This window comes from Monodon monoceros, unplaced genomic scaffold, assembly GCF_005190385.1.
Source record: "Monodon monoceros isolate NGI ecotype Baffin Bay Population unplaced genomic scaffold, NGI_Narwhal_1 Super_Scaffold_7, whole genome shotgun sequence".
In the NCBI taxonomy this organism is placed as follows: domain Eukaryota; kingdom Metazoa; phylum Chordata; class Mammalia; order Artiodactyla; family Monodontidae; genus Monodon; species Monodon monoceros.
In genome coordinates this window covers 96,820,971-96,840,843 of record NW_021703784.1, presented here as the reverse complement: position 1 = coordinate 96,840,843, position 19,873 = coordinate 96,820,971, and the positions used below count along the sequence as shown (strand labels likewise).

The following is a 19,873-nucleotide window of genomic DNA, read 5'->3' as shown; positions in this document are numbered from 1 at the left end:
AAATGCATTCCAATAAAAGTAAGTTCATCAAGGTTCTTAATCCTACTTTGCATCCTACGAGCTGTGTAGCAAATCGTTTAATCCCTGAGCCTCAGTCTCCTACAAATAACAGCCATAGAACTATCAGAAGAGAAGAGTAAATAAAGAGCTGTGAAAAATCGAAGGGAAAAATGATTTTCTGTGATCAGGGAAGACCTCAGGTCCATCCTTCGATTTTTCACAACCCTTTATTTAAACTTCTCATATCTCAACGTTAGCTATTTGTATTCTCATCATATCATCCCTACATAAATATAAGTTCATAAAGGATCACCGATTTTTCATATTTGTATCCTCCATTGTACTTAACACAACTCTTACAAAGAAAAATAGACATTACGGTACTCCTTAAATGTAGAATTGTGAGTTAATTTTTAGTTCTTTTAAAATAAGCAATGAGGTAGAAATTTTAGGGCACCGGAAGACTTAGAGACCAATCAAAGAGTGATTGTACTGCAGCTTTATTCTCCATCCAAACAATCTTATACCATATTCAGCTTGAGATTTTTAAATACCTGAGTACATTTGAATCTCCCACTTTCGGTGGAAGGGAGAGGGGAGCACAGAAGAGCTGCCCAGAATCGGACACGGGCTGAGGGGGCGGGGGCAGTTTAACCTTTTAAAACCGCTCTTGGGACAGAAATGATTGGCTGTAATAAAATTCACTAACTTTTGATACAGATTCGGTGTGCAAATAATCAAGAAGTACATAAAACTGTGGACAGGGAGAGTTCTTCCAGTAGCTTTGCGAGATTACAGGTTTTATTTGTTGCCATTTACGATACTAATCCTTGGAGAAAGACCACGCACAGATTTAGCATGATTTAAATACAATAGCCATCAGCCTCAATTGGTAATCCCATCGGTATCCTAGAAGCTTGGAAAAAGACTCTCTCTTTCTAAATATTAAAAAGCATCATGCCCATAAAAATGATTTGCCCAACATCCTCCCAGAATAATTATACCTTTTTTCATTTTAACTTGATATCGAGTCATACTGTCCGTTCACTGGGGTCTGTGGAGTCACACAGACTGTGCTCAAATACTGATTGTACTGTTTTCCTGCTGTGTGACCCTAGGAGAGTTAAATCCTTTGACCTCCGAGATGGAACCTGCAAAGTGGGTGTAATGACTTACTTATCGCATGGATTCGTTCGGAGGACTAGACGCAAGGATGAGGTACTCACCGCCCGACACAGTGCAAGAGCCCAGTAAATGTTAAGACAGTGATGAGTCCTTCGCTTTTTTCTAACCTCTTGCGGGAGAGAAGGGGGCTAGAGACGCGGCGTAACGTAGTGAATTGTAAGGAACCAACTTGCCATATGAACCCAGGCTTTCTCAGCATGGTACTTCGGGGAGAGAAGCCCCCGCCCTGCCGCCCTCATCTCCGGAGAGACCCCAGAAAGAACGCGGGGCGGGACCCGCACACACCAGGGCGGAACCCAGGTTCCGAGGCTCCAGTTTCTTCCGCTTCCACCCGCCCTCACTGCAGGGGGGACCGGCGCGAACGCAACTTCCGGCCCGACCAGGTGGGAGCCGGAGCCGGTTCCGGCGTGTCTCGAGAGTGCCGCGATCCGTGCCCGCGTCGAAGTGTTCGCTGCGGTCGCCGTGGGGAGCCCGACGCGACCGCACGCGCGTGACCATGTGGCGGCTGCTGGCTCGCGCCCGCGCGCCCGTCCTGCGGGCGCCTTTGTTAGGTCAGAAGTCCCCTGATCCCCCCAGGCCTTGCCTCTCTCCACACCCCTTCCCCGCATCGGGTATCTCGCACAGTCCCAAGACTGCGCACGGCTGCGGAAGCACGGGGAAGGGGCTGCCCTTTGCTGCCGCCCCTCCCGCCATAAGATTCGTGCAAAAGGGTCAACAGCGTTCGTGCAACCTGGGGATCGGCGCCCAGAGTCCCCGGCTTGTCCTTTGGGGGCGGGGGGCAGTGCCTGTGAGCCCCTTTAGTGGAACCCACGTCCCAAACCCACGGGACACCTCTGTCAGGAGCATATTTGGCCCAGAGTGTACCAAGCCCTGGCCTTCGTCGTTTAACTTGATCTGTCTTTGTAGATTCTTGGGCAGCGCCGCCCGCCAGCGCTGGCCTAAAGACGCTGCTCCCGGTGCCCACTTTTGAAGGTGAGAGCTTATCCGTTTTCCTGTTTGTAAGCCTTTTCTGTGATGGAACCCAGCAGAGGATAGGTAAAGAGTAGGCGTGTTCTTGTGCCCCCTATCCCCATTCACCCATTCAGTAATTATGTATGGAAAACATACCGTATGCCAGGCAGTGTTCTAAACGCTAGAGAGATATCAAAGAACAAGAGACTCAAAAAGGCTCCTGCTTTTAGGGAGCCAACCTGTCATGGGATATCTCCCATATGGCCTACCACTGGTGCGTGGCCCACAGCTGCCCACTCAGCTAAACCTAACTGGCCTCAATTGAGACTTTTGATGTTTTCTCCAAATGAGGTTACACATGTGCAGTCAGTAACAATATTATGTGAAAAGCATTAATTTGTTAATATAAACAATTAAGGTAAGCCACAATTCGGTATATCTAACTTACCTTTTTTTTTTTTTTAGTATATTGGAAATCTCAAAAAAAATGAAAGCGGCCTTGACCTCTGAGGGCCTTATCTTCTACACATAATTGTGAAACTACTACATGCACTGGAGTACATATGGCCGTGGAGGCAAGAGAAAGCATTACTAAGTTTCTGTGTAGCTACATATAGAAATGGCAGGGGGCAGTTTCTGTAGCCCTTAAAGTCTCCTGTTTTATATTGGACTCCATCACAGAGCCATGCTTGTTTTACTATAGAAATACTTTAGATGACTTACAAGTTAATTTTTTTTTTCCATATTGTCAAAACGTCAGACATGATAAAGACGTAGCATGTCTGGCCCCTCACCCAGCAACCACATTGTAGTACGGGCCTCAGCGTGAAAAGCCCCTGTATATATAAAGGAAAGAGCACTGACCAAAGGAGTATTAGGTTGTAAGTTTCCCAACAAGAATGTGGCAGAGCAGGAGAACTTTTTAGGTATTTTGATGTACAATATAGTATCCTTTCCACTGCCTCTTATCAGAGAGGCAGTGTGGTATTTTTTCTTAAGTGACATAGTGTCTAGCTTTTCTGTTTTGACTGGATGACCCGAACCAAATTATAAAATGTCTCTAGGGCTGAAGTTCCTCTTCTATAAAATGGATTAAAAATACCACCTGCCTAATGTTCTGTTTCTTGATGTAGATGTTATGTGGGTATGTCTGTGTGTTCACTTTGTGGTAATTCACATTTTTTTATGGGGCCCTTTGATACATGTGTGTTAAACTTTTACAGGTTTAAAAATACTAAAAAGGAAGCCCTGAAAGATACCAAGGCTATCAAGTTGTTTTAAAGATTACATGAGATAATGCATGTAAAGCATTCAGCTCAATTCCAGCACTTAGTAAACATTCACACACACACACAAATGTTACCTAGTGTTATTTTGTGACACTCTCACATCTTTGTACCTTCTCTAACAGTCCCTTTTTCAGTGTTAGGTACAGAGTAGGCATTTTAAAAAAGCATTTTGGTTTGAAGGTTAAAACTCTGCTCTCTTAAAAGGTTCAGAAACATTTGCATCAGCCACTGTCGTAACCAGAAGATTCCAGTGTCCGTGAAAAGCATCCACAGGATAAACCTAACACACTTTTGGAATTGTTGTTGAGTGGTAACTTTAAGACTTTGACCTGATTGTTGTAAATCTTTCTAGGAAGAAAATGAATCCTTTGAGATGTGTGGTTTGACTTACTCTTGGTTGTCTGTGCTCCTTTTAGATGTTTCCATTCCTGAAAAGCCCAAGCTTAGGTTTGTTGAAAGGGTACCACTTGTGCCAAAAGTGAGAAGAGAGCCTAAAAACCTGAGTGACATAAGGGGACCTTCCACTGAAGCCACTGAGTTCACTGAAGGCAGTTTTGCGATCTTGGTGAGTCCAGCATCAAGCGGCTATAGGACGGAAGCCAGGGATTAAAATAGACTCCTTGAGTTCATTCTCATCTCTTCCTCCACAGGTTTTACTAGAACTGCCACTAGCTGCTCTTTAAACTGGTGAGCAGGACCCAGTGAGCATTAAGTCACAAATGTTTTTTGTTTTACGTAGAGTGAAAATAATGTAAAAGCAGAAGGAAGAGGGTACCTAACTTACCCCATAGTTAGACCATGAGATTTTCTCAAGCCTCTGGTCAAAATAAAACTATCCATGTTTTAGTACATGGGACAGACGTTTCCTTACTCATCAAGTAGCTTCTGTGAAGACTTGACGTCAGTACCCACACAAAAGGCTATGGAAAAGGATTTAGTTCCCATCAGGCAGCCAGAGTGATGTTTTAACGTCCGATTCCCACAGCCTGCACCATCAGCCCCTGCCAGCCTCTCAGCACTCAGTCTGTTCCCCATTCCTCTCTCTACTCCGGCCACACTGGCTTCTGCCCAGACTCACCAAGCCACTTGCTGCGCCAAAGCCTTCGCATGTGCCATTCCTAACACTCATCTGTTTCCCCTTGGCTGGTTCGTTCCATTCTGGCCGCAGCTATAAAGGTCACCTCCTCCAAGAGGTCTTCCCTGGCTATCCATTGAAGCGGGTCCACCCTTGTTCCCGTTTATTACTGTACCCTAGGCTTTTCCTCCATGGTACTTACTAGAACTTATATTTGAAGCCGCAGTTACCATAAAAGAAGAGACATGATAGATCCCATGAAGGCTATCTAAATCCCCATATGTTTCTAATTCTTCCATTTACTTTTAGGCACTGGGTGGCGGTTACCTCCATTGGGGGCATTTTGAAATGATGCGCCTGACAATCAACCGGTCTATGGACCCCAAGAACATGTTTGCCTTATGGCGAGTACCAGCCCCTTTCAAGCCCATCACCCGCAAGAGTATGGGACAGCGCATGGGGGGCGGCAAAGGTGCCATCGACCACTACGTGACCCCTGTGAAGGCTGGCCGCCTCATAGTAGAGATGGGCGGGCGTTGCGAATTCCAAGAGGTACGGGGTTTCCTCAACCAGGTTGCCCACAAGTTGCCCTTCCCCGCGAAGGCCGTGAGCCGTGAGACTCTAGAGAAGATGTGGAAAGATCAAGAAGAACGAGAACGGAACAACCAAAACCCCTGGACCTTTGAGCGCATTGTCACTGCCAACATGCTGGGGTTACGGAAAGTGCTGAGCCCCTACGACCTGACCCATAAGGGGCGATACTGGGGCAAGTTCTACATGCCTGAGCGTGTGTAGTGAGGACTGTAAGCAGGAGACGGACACAGGCTGTTTATTCCCCTCAGCCAGTCCTTCAAGTCTTTGGGTAGCTCTGATGTCATAACCAAGGAGCAGCATATGAGTAGATGCTTTCTGAAAAGCTGTACGTCATCTGTCAGGTTTTTTAAGTGCACTGTATTTATATTAAATAAAGTTTGAGCATCACCTCACGATGACGTAACTTCTCACTGGTCACTAATTCCCTTAAATGATTAAGAACCAGGCCTGACTGACTGTTAGGAGCTCTGATTCTCCCCGGCTATAAGATAAATGTCTTCAAGGCTGAAGCAAACGTTTGCATCTCCCACCTCTGATTCAAGTCCGACTTAATGTCTGTACTGCCTTTTATATATACACACTTAAGGAGCTAGTTTCTATGACATTTTACTAGTTACAGACTTTTAATGTTTTTGGAAAAGCAAAGAAAACAACAGTACATAGGTTAATTGATTCAACGTATTTATTTATGCCCAGCTACCCATCTTCTCTCAATCTTAGAAGGGGGGATGTTGGACAATACGGCAACAGACATACCCTTGCCTTTTACCAAAAGGAACTGATAGAAACAAAACCTGAATTGTGTGGTCTTTCCTAGGCCTGAAACCCTCTGGAGATGGGGGGTATTTGCCTCTATATCTGTGTCCCTACAGGTCCTAGCACAGTGCAGGGTGCCACACAGCACTCAAATCTTACTGTTGAATGAACAAGGGCCCTGGGTGATTCAAACCCCATGGTTCCAGCTCCCTGTTTGCCTTTAACAAAATTCATCTATTTCTTCAGAGCTAGCCAGCAATGGTTTCTATCCTGTATTCAAACCAAAGGAAATACAGATTGATAGGAAAAATATTAAACCATTTGCTTTGAAAGTGGGCAGAAAACAGCACACTGACTAAAATGTCAATTTTTTAAATCCCACTTTCTTAAAAAGTAAGACCTCCGGCAAAGAAAATAATTTACTTTCAAAAGTACAAATTTAAGCAGTTGTGTGGTCCTTGAGAATTGTATACCGTGATTTTTAATATATTTTTAGTGAACCTCTTGTACTATAACTAATCACTAAATTGCATTAGAACACACCTGAACCTTGAATTGGGGACAGTGTTTGGAACAGTTTCTTGTACACAAGTTGCTGGCCAACAAAGCCAGTTTCAGCTGGCAACGTGAATCAGTGAGAAGGGGTGTGAGTGACAGCCTCGTTTTTCTGACCTAACTTTGTCACCTCTTCTTTGTTAGGGTTCACAGAGCATGGTATTTGTGACTGTTGGGTGTTCAATCACAGCATAACGTGTTTCTTTTGGGGTCCCCGTTTAATTACTGAACCACAATCCTGGGGCCAGCCATCTCTGCAAAGTAAGAGGCCATTGACAGAACTCTTATCACCACCTCCCGTAAAAAAAGGACTTTAAAGTGTATGTTGTGAAAGTGGGGCCTGCTGTGCTTCTGTGTGGGTGGATCGACCATTCCCAGGCATTTCTACACAGCCTGTGACACAGACCATTTCCCACTGATGCCTTAAAGCGTTTAAGAGGCAAGTCCAAGGACTCGGCCATAGCAGAGATCAGAGCTTAATTTCAGATAAAGTCAACAGATTCTTGAGCAGCTATAAGCGGCAGGCATTGTGCTAAGCACTGGGGACACAGCAGCGAGGGAGACGTGCCTGGGGCCTATCGCTAGACAATCACCCCGGAGAATGTTGGACCCTGAAGAAGGAAGGAGACAGAGCGTTGGTCAAAGGTGAGACCTAGAGCTGGAAGAGCAGAAGTAACAAGTGCCCTGGTCCTGACTGACTCCCGGCAGTTAAAATCAGATCCTGATGAGCGGGTGTGCTTCAGCCATAACGTCAGCGTGGGCTCTGGCTCCAAGTTTATTTCCTAAACAGGTACCCATGCTTTCTGCTCTACCCTGCAGTCTCCTCCTTTAACCATCCTCCTAACCTGCGACACAGTGCTGTACTCCCTGTTCCTTCACCCCTGCCTGCCACCCAAGTCCGTATTTCTGTAAATCTCCTTTTGCGTAACTTCTAACGGGTAGGTGGTTGAGGTCCTATGTCCTAAGAGGTTTCATAATGGAAAGAAGAGCTTTGGAGGAATCTGCAGCGGAGAAGGGATGGCACCACAGAGGTGGAAGAAGAATTGAAAATGCCAGGTGAGGATCCATCTGTGAGGACTGAAGGGGGTAACAAAAACGGAGGGAAAAAAATCATAGATTATACAGCAAAACGTGTGGGGCTAGGATCACCAAGCCTGTCTACAGCGGTAAGGGACTACTCACAAGGCTGCAAAAACCTGTCCTAACCTCATAAGGGGAAAATTTTATTGATATTTACTTTGGGCTCCCTGTGTGGCCCTCTTCCAGAGAGTTCAGGGTGCTTCTAATGCAATAATGAATTCTTTCTCCTCTGCCGTTCCCACATGCCAATGCCCAGATTTCACTACAGGAAATCAACACCCTTATGCAAAGCATTCTGAACAAAACACTCTGCTACCAGACCTGCGTACGGGACAGACTGCCACCTTCTGTCTCCCCATCTACCTATTCCCTACCAACTCCCTCTTCACACATTTTTCTTGGTTTTCTCCAACCTTCATTCCAGCCCCCAGTCCCACACAGATTAAGGCACCTGGTGACAACCAAAGCCCTCAGGATACAAGCGTCTTGAGCGAAAACAGACCTGACCCTCCCCACAGATGGCTCACCTGTTTTGTTTTGTGTTTTTTCAGGCAAATATGCCCCCAATAGTAGAAGCTAAGATGATCGCAAGGATGACACAGCAGATCACGATCATGATCTTCTTCTGCTCATCCAGACAAGAAAAGGAAAGCACGTGAGAAACAGTGTCACTGCAGAGAGGGTTCCAGAGGAAGGGAGACGAGGGTGGGTCTGGGCATGGAAGCAGATGTGAAGGTAAAGGGAGATGGATCTGGCTTCTAGAACCCAGGGTACTAAGAGAAATGTTACTTCTCGGCGAGAGATGCAAACATCAGATCAACAGCAAGCTCAGAGGATGTTTCGTATGTTGTTCTGTCTTCCAGCTGCCCGCATATCAGATTTACGCCACTTCCCCCCAGAGCCAGATACTCTCAGTGAGTCAGCTGAAGTCTTTTGCGGGGCGGGGGGGGTGGTGGGGATTCCCTTGAAATCTAGGACTCAAATACAGTTACACTGCACTCTGTGAGAGTTAAACCATTTTCAAAAATTAGAACTTTTGATCCATCTGATGTAGCACATGGTTAGAAAAAATTTTAACCCCTTTCCGAAACCTAAACAAAAGTCACCACATGGTGGCAGCCACCAAGTGTTTTACAGGGACATCGAGCCAGAACTGTTTCACAATCAAATAAAGTCATTTATTTTTAAATTAGCAATAAAAATAATCAAGTTTACATTTAAAAAAAAGTACAAAGAAAGAACAAAAATCCCTTCACTTGTGTTCTGAACTATAAGCCCCAGGCCTCAATCTCAGGAGAGCAAAGATCTGTCTGTGATTGAAGCTTGTCTGCCCTCGTTGCCGGAGCCAGGCCTGTTGGACATCACAGCCATAGGCAAGAGGGTGTCCCCTTGGCTCTGTCCAAGTGCTGGGCAATGATTAGGAGTAATCATTCCTTTGCAGAGGAAGCCAATGGACCATGCCTGGGTTAGGGTGCTCGCCCTGTCCTAGAAGGCATTGAAGTCAAAGGTGAAATATCAATCCGGGAGGCTGGCAGAGACCCGCAGGGGATCTAAGGGGCTCACACTGGCTCAGCACGGTCACTACACTTAAACATTTCCTGGCTTTTCTTTGCTCCATGACAAGTGGGGGCGACAAAGCATCTATGAAGCTCATTAATCTGGGAGCAGGAACAGCTGCTAAGTAGACCCCGGCCTCCCCGAGCTGACTCCGCCCTGAAGACAGGACGTCCCAAAGGTCACATGAACGGTACCAGATTGCTGTGGGACGTTCTCAGGACAAGCCTAGCCCAGGCAGCAAGTGGGGAGAGGTGTCGAGCTCGTCCCACCTTCTGTCTGCTAAAAACCTAATGGGGATCAAGTTAGTCCTCGCCCCAACAATCTGTGATTCTCTGAGCGCTTGTGCAGAAAACAGCAGGTTTCCCCGATGAAGATCACATTTCTACTATGATTCATTTGCAGGTAAGCAAATGTCTCTTACCTAATTTTTAGCCTAGCTCAAGTTATTTTTTTGAGGTTATAATAACCTCATTTCCAGTTTCCTACTTCCTGAGAGACACATACATATATGTACATACATCTCACACACACGATTATAAAAATACACTTGGAACACGTGAAATGACTGAATACTTATACTCGCCCCAGCCTGAAACATTCCCAGAGCCTGAGACTCAAGCACCTCATCCCTGGCCTAATTTTAGTGCCTGGTTATTCTGGGCCTCAAGGCAATGGCTTCACAAAGCATCACTCTAACAGTAAACAGCCAGTTCCCAAGACTGAGACACGGAAACAGTTACTCCATATACCCCAGCCTTTACAGACGGTAACCGCAGATGACTGCCTCGTGGCAGCGCCTCCTTGAGTCAACATGCGGGAGTGCAACATAGACAGAGATGGAGTTGGCCATCGAGCGGAACACACTAAGAGCTTAATTTGAGGCTGAATTTCAAACAAGAAGTCAGCTTCCAAGACCAGAACGACCTCTGCCAGTCCCTCCTACTTTCAGGACAGGGAGGACGCACCACGAGGACTGGGATCCTGCCAGGTAGAAGACGCAGGTCCAAGCCTTACTGTTGCCCAACTTGGAAGAATCCCCTTGCTTTGTTAAAGATATCCCCACCCCGCCCCCCCAAAAACACACTGCGATTTTGGGGAGAAGAACACTCCATGAGGTAGAAAATACAGCACCTTGGGGAGGTCTCAGGTAGGTTCTCCAAGGTGCGGGGCATAATTTGACACATCAGAGGGGAGAAGGAGAAGCTGGGGCAGTTCCTACGGTCCAGGAGAAGGTGCTTCAGAGTTGGTGGGGCAGGAGAAGGTTCTCAGGGCTGCATCAGTAGTTTAGATTTCTCCTGGGCTAGATTGTTTGCTGGGTCAGGTCCAAGGGTGGTTACAAGAAAACAAGGGAACAGGTCCCACTCTCTCTCAGGAAGGCCATTCACACTCCGTTCCCATCTGAAGACAAGGGCGGCCACACCAGGCTGGGGTGAAATGGGCTCTACAAGAGGCAGGGGGAGGAGGAGCTGGTCAGCGCCCAGGGCGGCGGCGGGGAGCAACAGTAAGACTCGGCCACAAGCCACACACCTAGAAGGTGGAGAGGAGAGATCAGAAACAGCTGCAGAGAGAGAACAATGGAAAGAAAACTCAGCACAAACCCACGACAGGGCCTGGAATTAAATACCCCCCCGTTCAAGAAACAAAAAGCCCTGTTACAAGAGGCAAAAAAATAGGAAAATCCCTGGGCCTCTTACAGCCCTTCCCAGGGGCTGTCGCGTCACCGTGGAAGGACTTATGGGAAGAGAGGCACCATCGCTGGTGGAGAACACCTGTTCTGTCTGTGGGGCTCCCATCAACACCTTTCGAATACAAGTTTCAGAAGCTTACTGGCACTAGAATCATCTTCTCCTTAGTCCCCCATCCCCCACTAACCTTAGAAGGCAGAAAGGCACAGTGAAAAAAGGTGCAGAAAAGTTCAGGCGTCACACCTGCTCTGCCTTGCAAGCTGTGTAGGCTTTGGACAAGTTCCTAATTTCACTGAGCTTCACAAAGCTTCCCCAACGAACATGGGGTGATGATGTTATCCTAGAGCACAACTGGGGAGCATAAACACATTCAGAAAAATAATACTTAAGAGGTCACGGAAGTCTTCACAGTGCCAACAACTAGATGATTCTTGTCATGCTACTGCTGTACACATGAAAACCTGATTCAGTGGTCAGCTCTATTCTTTTTACCACATTTTAAAGAAATTAGTATCCTGAATTTTAAAGTTGCTATTGGGACTTTGCTGGTGATCCAGTGGTTAAGAATCCTTGCCTTCTGGGCTTCCCTGGTGGCACAGTGGTTGAGAGTCTGTCTGCCGATGCAGGGGACACGGGTTCGTGCCCCAGTCCGGGAAGATCCCACATGCTGCAGAGCAGCTGGGCCCGTGAGCCATGGCTGCTGAACCTGCGCGTCCAGAGCCTGTGCTCCGCAACGGCAGAGGCCACGACAGTGAGAGGCCCACGTACAGCAAAAAAAAAAAAAAAAAAAAAAAGAATCCGCCTTCCAATGCAGGGGACGTGGGTTCAATCCTTGGTCAGGGAACTAAGATCCCACATGCCACAGGGCAACTAAGCCCACACACTCTAGAGCCCATGCGCCGCAACTACTGAGCCCACGCACCACAACCAGAGAGCCCGCGCGCCACAACGGAAGTTCCCACATACCACAACAAAGACCCCACATGCCACAACTAAGACCTGACACAGCCAAATAAATATTTTATTTTTAAGTTGCTATCCTCTAAGGTTCTCTAGACTTTGTAGATGATGATACATGGCCACCTTGTTTTACAAAGAGAAGCTAGGTCCACTATTAGTTGTGTGTTCAAACATGCCCCTGTTACCTAACTTCTCTAAGCCTGAGCATCTTCATCTGTAAAATAGGGATGATAATAGCACCTGTCTCATGCGGGTGACGTGAGGACTCAGTGATGCATGTGTAAGGTGTTTAGTACATTGTCTGATACAACCCAGCCCTCAAAAATGGTAGCTATTCTTATCATTCAAGATCCAACCAGTCAACCACAAACAAAACCCTGCAGACCCAAATCCCGATTCAAAGCTTCATTTACACTGAAAAGGATACGGAAGGCAAAGCCCAAGATACCTGAAAGCCAATAATAACTCACAAGACAAACCCCAGATGGCAGACATAGACTGCACCCAACTGAGGAGGAGCAGGCTTGCTGGGGAAGGGAGTGAAAATAAGGGGCGGACAAGGGCGGGGACAGAGCCACAGAATAGGAACGAACGGAGACCCAACCCCTGCATGCAGCCAGGACCCGAGAATAGCAAGTTACATAGATGAAAGAACGCACAGGTACTGAAGTCTTAGAGCGCTCGGTGTGTTCGAGGACAACCACAGGGGGAAGAAGCAGAATTTAAAATCCCAGGCTCATTTCTCAAGAGGGAGCCAATCCAGAGTCCCCGAGTACCTTCCATTTACTTACATTTCAGGGCAGCAGCCTCCCGGGCCGCCCTTACTTCAGCCCAACGGAAAGTCCAATAACCAACGCTAAAATGCCCAGCAACACAACCACTACCACAATGATAATTATCAATTTCTGGAGAGAGGGATAAGAGAAATAAAAACAAGTCATTATTACAAACAACCAGAAAGCCATAGTAAGTCATCCAAAACCCAACCCCTCTGCCTCTACATAGGAAGCATCTTATCAATCCAAATAAATGAAATAAAAAGCCAACATCTCTACATAAAGACACTCTATTAGGATATTTTGTTTCTTAAATTACTTCTGCACTAGCAATGCCAGCAGATGGAAATAGGGAGTTTCCATCAGCCCTCAGCTCACACGGCAGCCTTCATATGTGCACAGATATAAGGGCAACCATAATGAGGTCTCCAAGCAGCAACAGGCCAAGATATAAGTGACTCATTTGTTCCTTTTCAAGAAGGAGTATAAAGACATTTTTGACATAGTCCTAATTACAAACGTCTGTCCATCTCTCCCCCAAAGTACATTCCCACCTGTCAAACCCAGTACAGTGACTGGGGATCAGAAAGTATGGTTACGGTCCTGTTGCAAACCAGCCTGGATTCATCATGTAAAATAACCTCCCAGCTCCCTAGATACCCTCCCAAGCAATAGGTAAAGTTGGAAGAAAAAGAAAGACTTGAAGAACAAAAATATCAGAGCCCAAGAGAAACAGAAAAGAGCAGGCTACAAAGCAAAAACCACCAGAGCTAGCCACCACAGTCACTAGGCAGAGAAGCTTAGAACAGGGGCACCAGAACTAGAGGTGGGGGGCGGGCAGTGGAGACAGGATGGAAAGAGCTTGATTGAAAGCTGAATTTGAATCCTGGTTCCTATGCTTCCTAGGTGGCCTGAAGCCAATTACTTAACCTCTGATTCTCAACTGTTTCATCTATAAAGGAGAAATAACAGGTGCTCCCAAGATACAAGATAATGTTCACATAGCCATCAGCACACCACTGGGTTCATGATAGAGAAAAGGAGACCAAGTGGGGCAGGGCTTGGGCTACCAGAGTGGAGGGCAATGAAGGGAGGTTTCTGAGGAGCACGAGTCAAGTGTAACGGCTGAAGGGATCCCGAGCTCTGTCCAGGGCATTGGCAGGAACACCTGGGCAGTGATGCCGAGCTGCCTGCAAATGGGGGTTCTCGGGTAGAGAGCACGTGAGCCAGATCCATGCGAGGCACCCCTGGGAAGGAAGGGCAGCTATTCTCTAGGGGAAGCTGAGGTAGGCTTTTGGATGAGGCCAAGACAGAGGGAAGGCACGGGCTCAAGGACACGGGTGGGGGCGACCAGAGGGAGGAGAAGCTGGTCGGTCCAGCTGGGACTAAGGGCTCACCCTCCGAGCTTCACTCTGATACTTGACAGCCTTTTTGGTATCTGCCACGGCCCGCTCCACGAAGCCCACTGACTGGTCCATGTTGTTCTCAATACGATCAATCATGGCTCCCTTTCCGCGGACGCAAGAGGTGGGTCCAGCAGAAAGAGGGATGGGGAGAGGGAAGAGAGAAAGAACGAGAGACGGCGCGCACGGTGGACTCTCTTCTCCGAAGGCAGCAGGAGAGGCTCACCTTCCGGGCCTGACCCTGGTACTTCACGGCTCTTTTTGTTTCCTCCCGAGCCTTCTCCACGTGGTCCACCGTGTGCATGACATTCAACTCTATGTTATCTAACATCTCACCCTGCAAAGGACAGACGCTAGTCACACCCAGGAAAGCCACCCCAGGACAGTCCTAGCTCACATGAGAAAGGGGTTCTCTTTCTTTTCAGCACCAGGGAGAGCATCTGGAAACTTTAACATGCAGCCTTCTGTGGGGCAAACTTGTACAACTTCCCCGTGATCACCTATGGTTCCCCAGGCCTTGGTGGCTGTCACTCATTCCAGAAACATTCACTCAGTTACTTCTCTGTGACAAGCACTGCACTGGGCACCTGGAGCACACTGTCTAGATGCCTGGGATATTCTGAAGGATCCCGCCACTTTTGTTTTTTTTTTTAAGTATGTGAAGAGAGAAGCCAAGATATTGGGTTGGCCAAAGAGTTCGTTTGGGTTTTTCTATAACGTCTCACGGAAAAACCCAAACCAACTTTTTGGCCAACCCAATACATCTATCTCATGTTCTTAGGGCATCGCCAGGATGCTGGCTTCTTCCTGGTCATTCAGACCTAAACCAAGTTCATTCGGCCTGAACTGAGTTCATTCACTACTATAGAATAGTGCCCAGCACACATCAGGGGCTCAATAAATAGCTGAGGTGGGAACAGTTGCTTTCTCTAAGGTACTCCCAGGTCCCGTAAGTGACAGACATTGGTTTTACCTGAGTTATCTGGTTAAGAGACAGCAGTCTCTTAATAAGATTCCCAACCTTTGCCCGGCTATTACTTCCTGACCAGAAGTTTGGTCTCTCCAGTTGAGTTCTGTGCATCTTAGGATGGGAATCCCCTTCACCCACCTAGACCTTCCTCAACCCAACCCATGGCGTTATGGCAGTCTCTACACAGAGAACGGAACTTACCATCACTTGAATCTCAAACCAGTTCCTCGGCAAGGCAGTGTGGGGAGAAAACAGAAGGGTAGGGATGGAGGGGCAGGAGAAATGGTCTCAAAGGCCGCAAGGGGGTGGAAGAAAGGCCCCCGAGCCCAGATCAGGGAACTGATGTCAAAACCAGCCGAGTGGTGCTCGGGCTTCAGTTAGGTTTCCTTCTACAAAGGAAGCAGTTTTCAATCCTCTCCAGGTGGCAGAGCCACTGGGAGTTCATGGTAATAGTGGCACCAAACCATGACACAGTGGCGAATTTAACTGCATCGTAAGAACCGGGAGACGTGTGACTATGTAACACTGACACCATATGCTGGGGACAGAGCCATCCACCCCTGAGCAAGCTTACCCGGGACAAAACAGACTCTCAAGCTAAGCACTGTGAGAGTTCCCAGTTTTTCTGTAAATACTACTTCGCTGTCCCTTCAATCCTTCTGTTGTCTGCTCCTGTTCCTTAGCAAAAACTGTCAACATTTTTGGCAAAACACACATACAGAAGATAAAACAAAAATGGAAAAATACAAAAACCTCTGTGAAACCTAACTTTTCACCATAAACTGGGGAAAAGGCCCCATGTTTTCAGTGTCACCAGTGAAACAGTTCCTATCAGGAGATTGTTTTAAGGCATCACCATTAAGAGCCCATATCTCTAATTTAAAAAAGACAACAGTCCTGAGGCTGGAGGGAACCAGGTACTTGACAGAGCACATCAAACCCCATGTTAATTAGAAATGACCTCCAGGCCGAAGTAACAGGCATGAATGATGAGGCTGCGATTGCCCAAAATGTCAGCATCTACTACGCAATTTCCCAATGATTCTCCCACCCCACCCGTCTTTCCAGGAGTCCTGTCTCGCCCTTCTCGGGAAGCCCCGGGCTTCCTCTCCTCCCTGCCCATGCGGCACCCACTGTTACCTGGTTCTCCACCAGCATGGCGATGTCCACGAACATGTCGTGAAGCTCCTTGATGCTGCTCTCCAGCCTCACGATGTCCTTGTGCCGTCCCTCGATCTCACTGAGGGCTTGCTTGGAAATCTGAGAGTCGATGATCTAGGCCAGGCCGCACACAGACCGGCCATCTGCCATCATGCCCGCCGCAGCCTCACCACACCCCTGCGGGGCTCCCGCCACCCCGCCCTCCGCAGCCCAGCCCGCCCCCACCATCACTCACCCCCGAGGTGAAGATGGCAGGGTTCCCACTCTCCAGCATCTCCTCCAGCTCCCCATCTGTTGTCTTCCTGCCGGCTTTACAACAAAAGGAGGAGAGCAGCAAACATAAGATCAACGCTCACCATTTCAAAAGTTCCCTGAAAGGGCTTCCCTGGTGGCGCAGTGGTTGAGAGTCCACCTGCCGATGCAGGGGACGCGGGTTCGTGCCCCGGTCCGGGAAGATCCCACATGCCGCGGAGCGGCTGGGCCCGTGAGCCATGGCCGCTGAGCCTGCGCGTCCGGAGCCTGTGCTCCGCAACGGGAGAGGCCACTACGGTGAGAGGCCCGCGTACCGCAAAAAAAAAAAAAAAAAAGTTCCCTGAAGATGGGAATACAGTAAGTTCACTCTAAAGACCATGGCCTTACAAGCCTCCTGACTCTCCTTTCTCTGGATTTCTCCCCTAATCCAATCCGTCCTCAACATTATCAACAGTTACCTTCCTGAGGCCCATGTCTGATGACATTCCTTTCCAGCTCAGAATGTCTCCTGGCCCCCTTCACTCCACCATGGAGTCCAAGGTCCTCAGGACAAGGGGCCAGTTCCTGGGTGAGCCCTCCCTCCATCCGCCTTAACCTCACCCTGCTCCACGCAAATGCGCCCTGTTCCCAGGCCCTGGACGGCCTCTCCCTCCTGAACACGCGTGCTTTGTTCTGCCTGCGCCCTTGTTCATTCAGTTCCTGCGCTCAAAGCACTTTCCGCCCTGTGGGGCCCTGCAGTCCGGTTTCTGATTCCTAAAGGGCGTGGCTGTAGTAACTTCTTTATTCCTCATGGCAACTAGCACCATTCTCTGCTGTCAAACAGGCAGCAAAAGATGTCATGAGCCCCAAGGCGTGCAGCTGTGTAGCAAGTGCTTCCCTCCATGGACGCAGAAACGCTGGCTCCCACGGCAGTCAAACGACTCGGGCCTGGTAACTCCGAGCCATCTTTCAGCCTAAGACGCAACATCCAGGATGCACCAGTGCTGTGAGGCCTGTCCCCAGCTTGGGCACAAAAGAGAAGGCAGAAGCCACCAGCGGGGCTGCTGCTCCCTCTCCCCTGGGAGAGGGGAGGACACGACTGGGAACGGACAAGCACGTGGCAGGAAGGGTGAAGGGGCACAGGCCAAACTTCAGACACGCACTGATCTCGAGCTGCCGCTGGATTCGCCCTTTGCTGCGTTCACGGAAGTCCACCTGGGCCTCGTTGTATTTGGTCATCACCTCCACAAACTTCCGGGAGAGGACGGAGTGCTGTGGGAGCAAGGTCAAATGCTGTGAGCCCCCAGGACGCGAGGGAGGGGAAGGTCCACAACTCTTATAGAACCCCAGCCCCTACACAGCCAGCCCCAGCAGCACTGGTCCTGGAACCAGAAGACCAGGGACAACTCGTGGTGGGAATGTAAACAGGTACAGTCACTGGAAAACAGTATGGAGGTTTCTCAAAAAACTATAAACAGAACTACCATATGACCCAACAATTCCACTCCTGGGTGTATATGAAAAAAACCCAAAAATTAATTTGCAAAGATACATGCACCCCAATGTTCACAGCAGCATTATTTACAATTGCCAAGCAACCTAAGTGTCCATCAACAGATGAATGGATAAAGAAAATGTGGTATAGATATCTACAATGGAATACTACTCAAACATAAAAAAAAAAGAATGAAATTTTGCCATTTGCAGCAACATGGATGGACTTGGGAGGCATAAGTGAAATAAGACAAAGACAAATACTGTATGATATCACTTATATGTGGAATCTAAAAAATACAGCAAACTAGTGAATATAACAGAAAAGCAACATGTTCACAGATAACGAGAAGGAGCTAGTGGTTACCAGTGGGGCGGGGAGGGCAATATAGGGGTGAGGGAGTGAAAGGTACAAACTACTGGGTGTAAGACAGGCTCAAGGATGTACTGTACAACACAGGGAATACAGCCAACATTTGGGCATCCCTGTAAATGAAAAGTAACCTTTCAAAATTGTATAAAAATGAAAACAGAACAAAACAAAAAACAAAGACCAGGTACAAGACTCAGTTTTTTGGTTTCCTAACTTTACACCATTGGAAAAGTCGGATGACCTTTCCAAAGCATGTTTTCAGTATCTATTAACCTGTCTTGCTGAACTCCTATAGTAATTGTGAGGCCAAAGGAGATACCCTGTGAATCTCAGAGGCCCTGTTTTCTAAAGCTGCCAGACTCCCTCCTACATCCAAAGATCCTTGGGTTGTTACTCAAACTGACCTCCCCAACTTTTCTTGCTTGTAACTCAGTGCCTTCAAGTCAATGGCCCTGGTGCCTAAACTCAAATCTTTATCATTTTTTCTTACTCACCTCTCAGCATCAAGCCCTACTGGTTTTTCCTTTGCAAAATCACCAATATCTATGCTTTTTTCAAACCAACTACCACCAGGCAAATTCAGACCAAAATCATTGCAAAACCCAACTAAAGACCCACCTGCCTCTTGCCTCTTTCCCACTCTGATCCAGTTTTCAACTGGTTCCCATATTATCCTCCGTACAAACTGCAACCCAAAGTCAATGCATACAGGCTACTCAGTCAGCTCCAAACTCCCTGGACTGCAGCCAAAGGCCTCTGGAATACGGTGCTATGTTCTCTACCAAAAACTCAGCGTCCACTATCGCATGACAAACGTTTTTCTCTAGGCAGGCTGCTCTCTTCACGTCTGCCCCTCACACCCACCCCCACCCCCGCTGCTACCAACCCACCCAGGCACCCACACACACCACTCCTGCCCCCCATGCCTCTAAGGAGAACCTCTCCCCGAGCCTGTCCATGTTGGCATCTTGCCCACCAAGGCCCAGCCTCCTCTGGCCACCCCACTTTTTCCCGAGATCGTCTGATGCCGGGAGCACGTGCATTTGATCCGGTCTTCATACACGTTCTCCTGTGGGTCTTATGTCATAGTTTCCTTGTGCTACTTGGAACACCGTGCCAGTTTAAGAACAAGGATCATATCTTTGATGACCAGCAAACACCCTGACTCCAAACTGGACAACTAATGACCAACAGTCTTCAGAGAGAAAACTTCAGTTTCCTCACCTGTAAACCAAAGAGGCTCACTAAACCCTCAGCAGTGCTCTGGGAGCCTCAGGCACCTCCTTAGAGGACAGTGTGAGAGGGGCCACCAGCTGGACTCGGCCCTGTCCCCCACTTCAACCTGAGCAGCTCCCCTCCATCAGTTCCTCAAATTGAGTTCCAAACAGTGGTTGTTGGTTGTTTTTTGTTTTAAAGGCTCCACAGCTAGAAAAGGGAACCCTCCTACACTGTTGGTGGGAATGTAAATTGGTGCAGCCACTATGGAGAATAGTATGAAGGTTCCTTAAAAAACTAAAAAAAAGGGTTACCACACGATCCAGCAATCCCACTCCCCAGCATATAGCTGGAAAAGACAAAAACTCTAATTCGAAAAGATACATGCACCCCAACATTCATAGCAGCACTATTTACAATAGCCCAAGACATGGAAGCAACCTAAATGTCCATCAACAGAAGAATGGATAAAGAAGACGTGGTACATATATACAATGGAATATTACTCAGCCATAAAAAAGAATGAAATAATGCCTTTTGCAGCAACATGGATGGACCTGGAG

At 47.8% G+C, this 19,873-nt stretch overlaps 2 protein-coding genes across 9 annotated transcripts in view; one reads left to right on the top strand and one right to left on the bottom strand.

Moving 5' to 3' along the window:
* The first annotated feature begins 1,564 nt into the window (after positions 1–1,564).
* Positions 1,565–5,510, top strand: MRPL16 (mitochondrial ribosomal protein L16). Of its 2 annotated transcripts, none has more exons than XM_029209579.1 (4): positions 1,565–1,736; positions 2,092–2,157; positions 3,842–3,990; positions 4,810–5,486. In XM_029209579.1, the coding sequence occupies exons 1-4, from the start codon at positions 1,682–1,684 to the stop codon at positions 5,293–5,295; spliced, it is 756 nt and encodes a 251-aa protein (XP_029065412.1). In that variant the 5' UTR covers positions 1,565–1,681; the 3' UTR covers positions 5,296–5,486. The 2 variants fall into 2 exon arrangements, with proteins under 2 accessions (XP_029065412.1, XP_029065413.1); XM_029209580.1 differs by having other exon boundaries at positions 1,566–1,736; positions 2,602–3,990; positions 4,810–5,510.
* A 1,944-nt stretch (positions 5,511–7,454) lies between these two features.
* Positions 7,455–19,873, bottom strand: part of STX3 (syntaxin 3) — a 50,292-nt gene continuing 37,873 nt past the window's right edge. For 2 of the 7 annotated variants that reach the window (XM_029208591.1, XM_029208587.1), the window contains 4 exons: positions 17,392–17,500; positions 16,233–16,306; positions 15,977–16,111; positions 11,604–14,203 (listed from right to left, as the gene is read on the bottom strand). In XM_029208591.1, the coding sequence (XP_029064424.1) occupies positions 13,958–14,203; positions 15,977–16,111; positions 16,233–16,306; positions 17,392–17,500 (564 nt within the window). In that variant the 3' untranslated portion in view covers positions 11,604–13,957. Of the gene's footprint in view, positions 7,483–8,012; positions 8,111–10,336; positions 10,601–11,603; positions 15,526–15,976; positions 16,112–16,232; positions 16,307–17,391; positions 17,501–19,873 lie in introns of those variants that run through there. The other 5 variants (XR_003791493.1, XM_029208590.1, XM_029208588.1 and 2 more) reach the window with 5 other exon arrangements.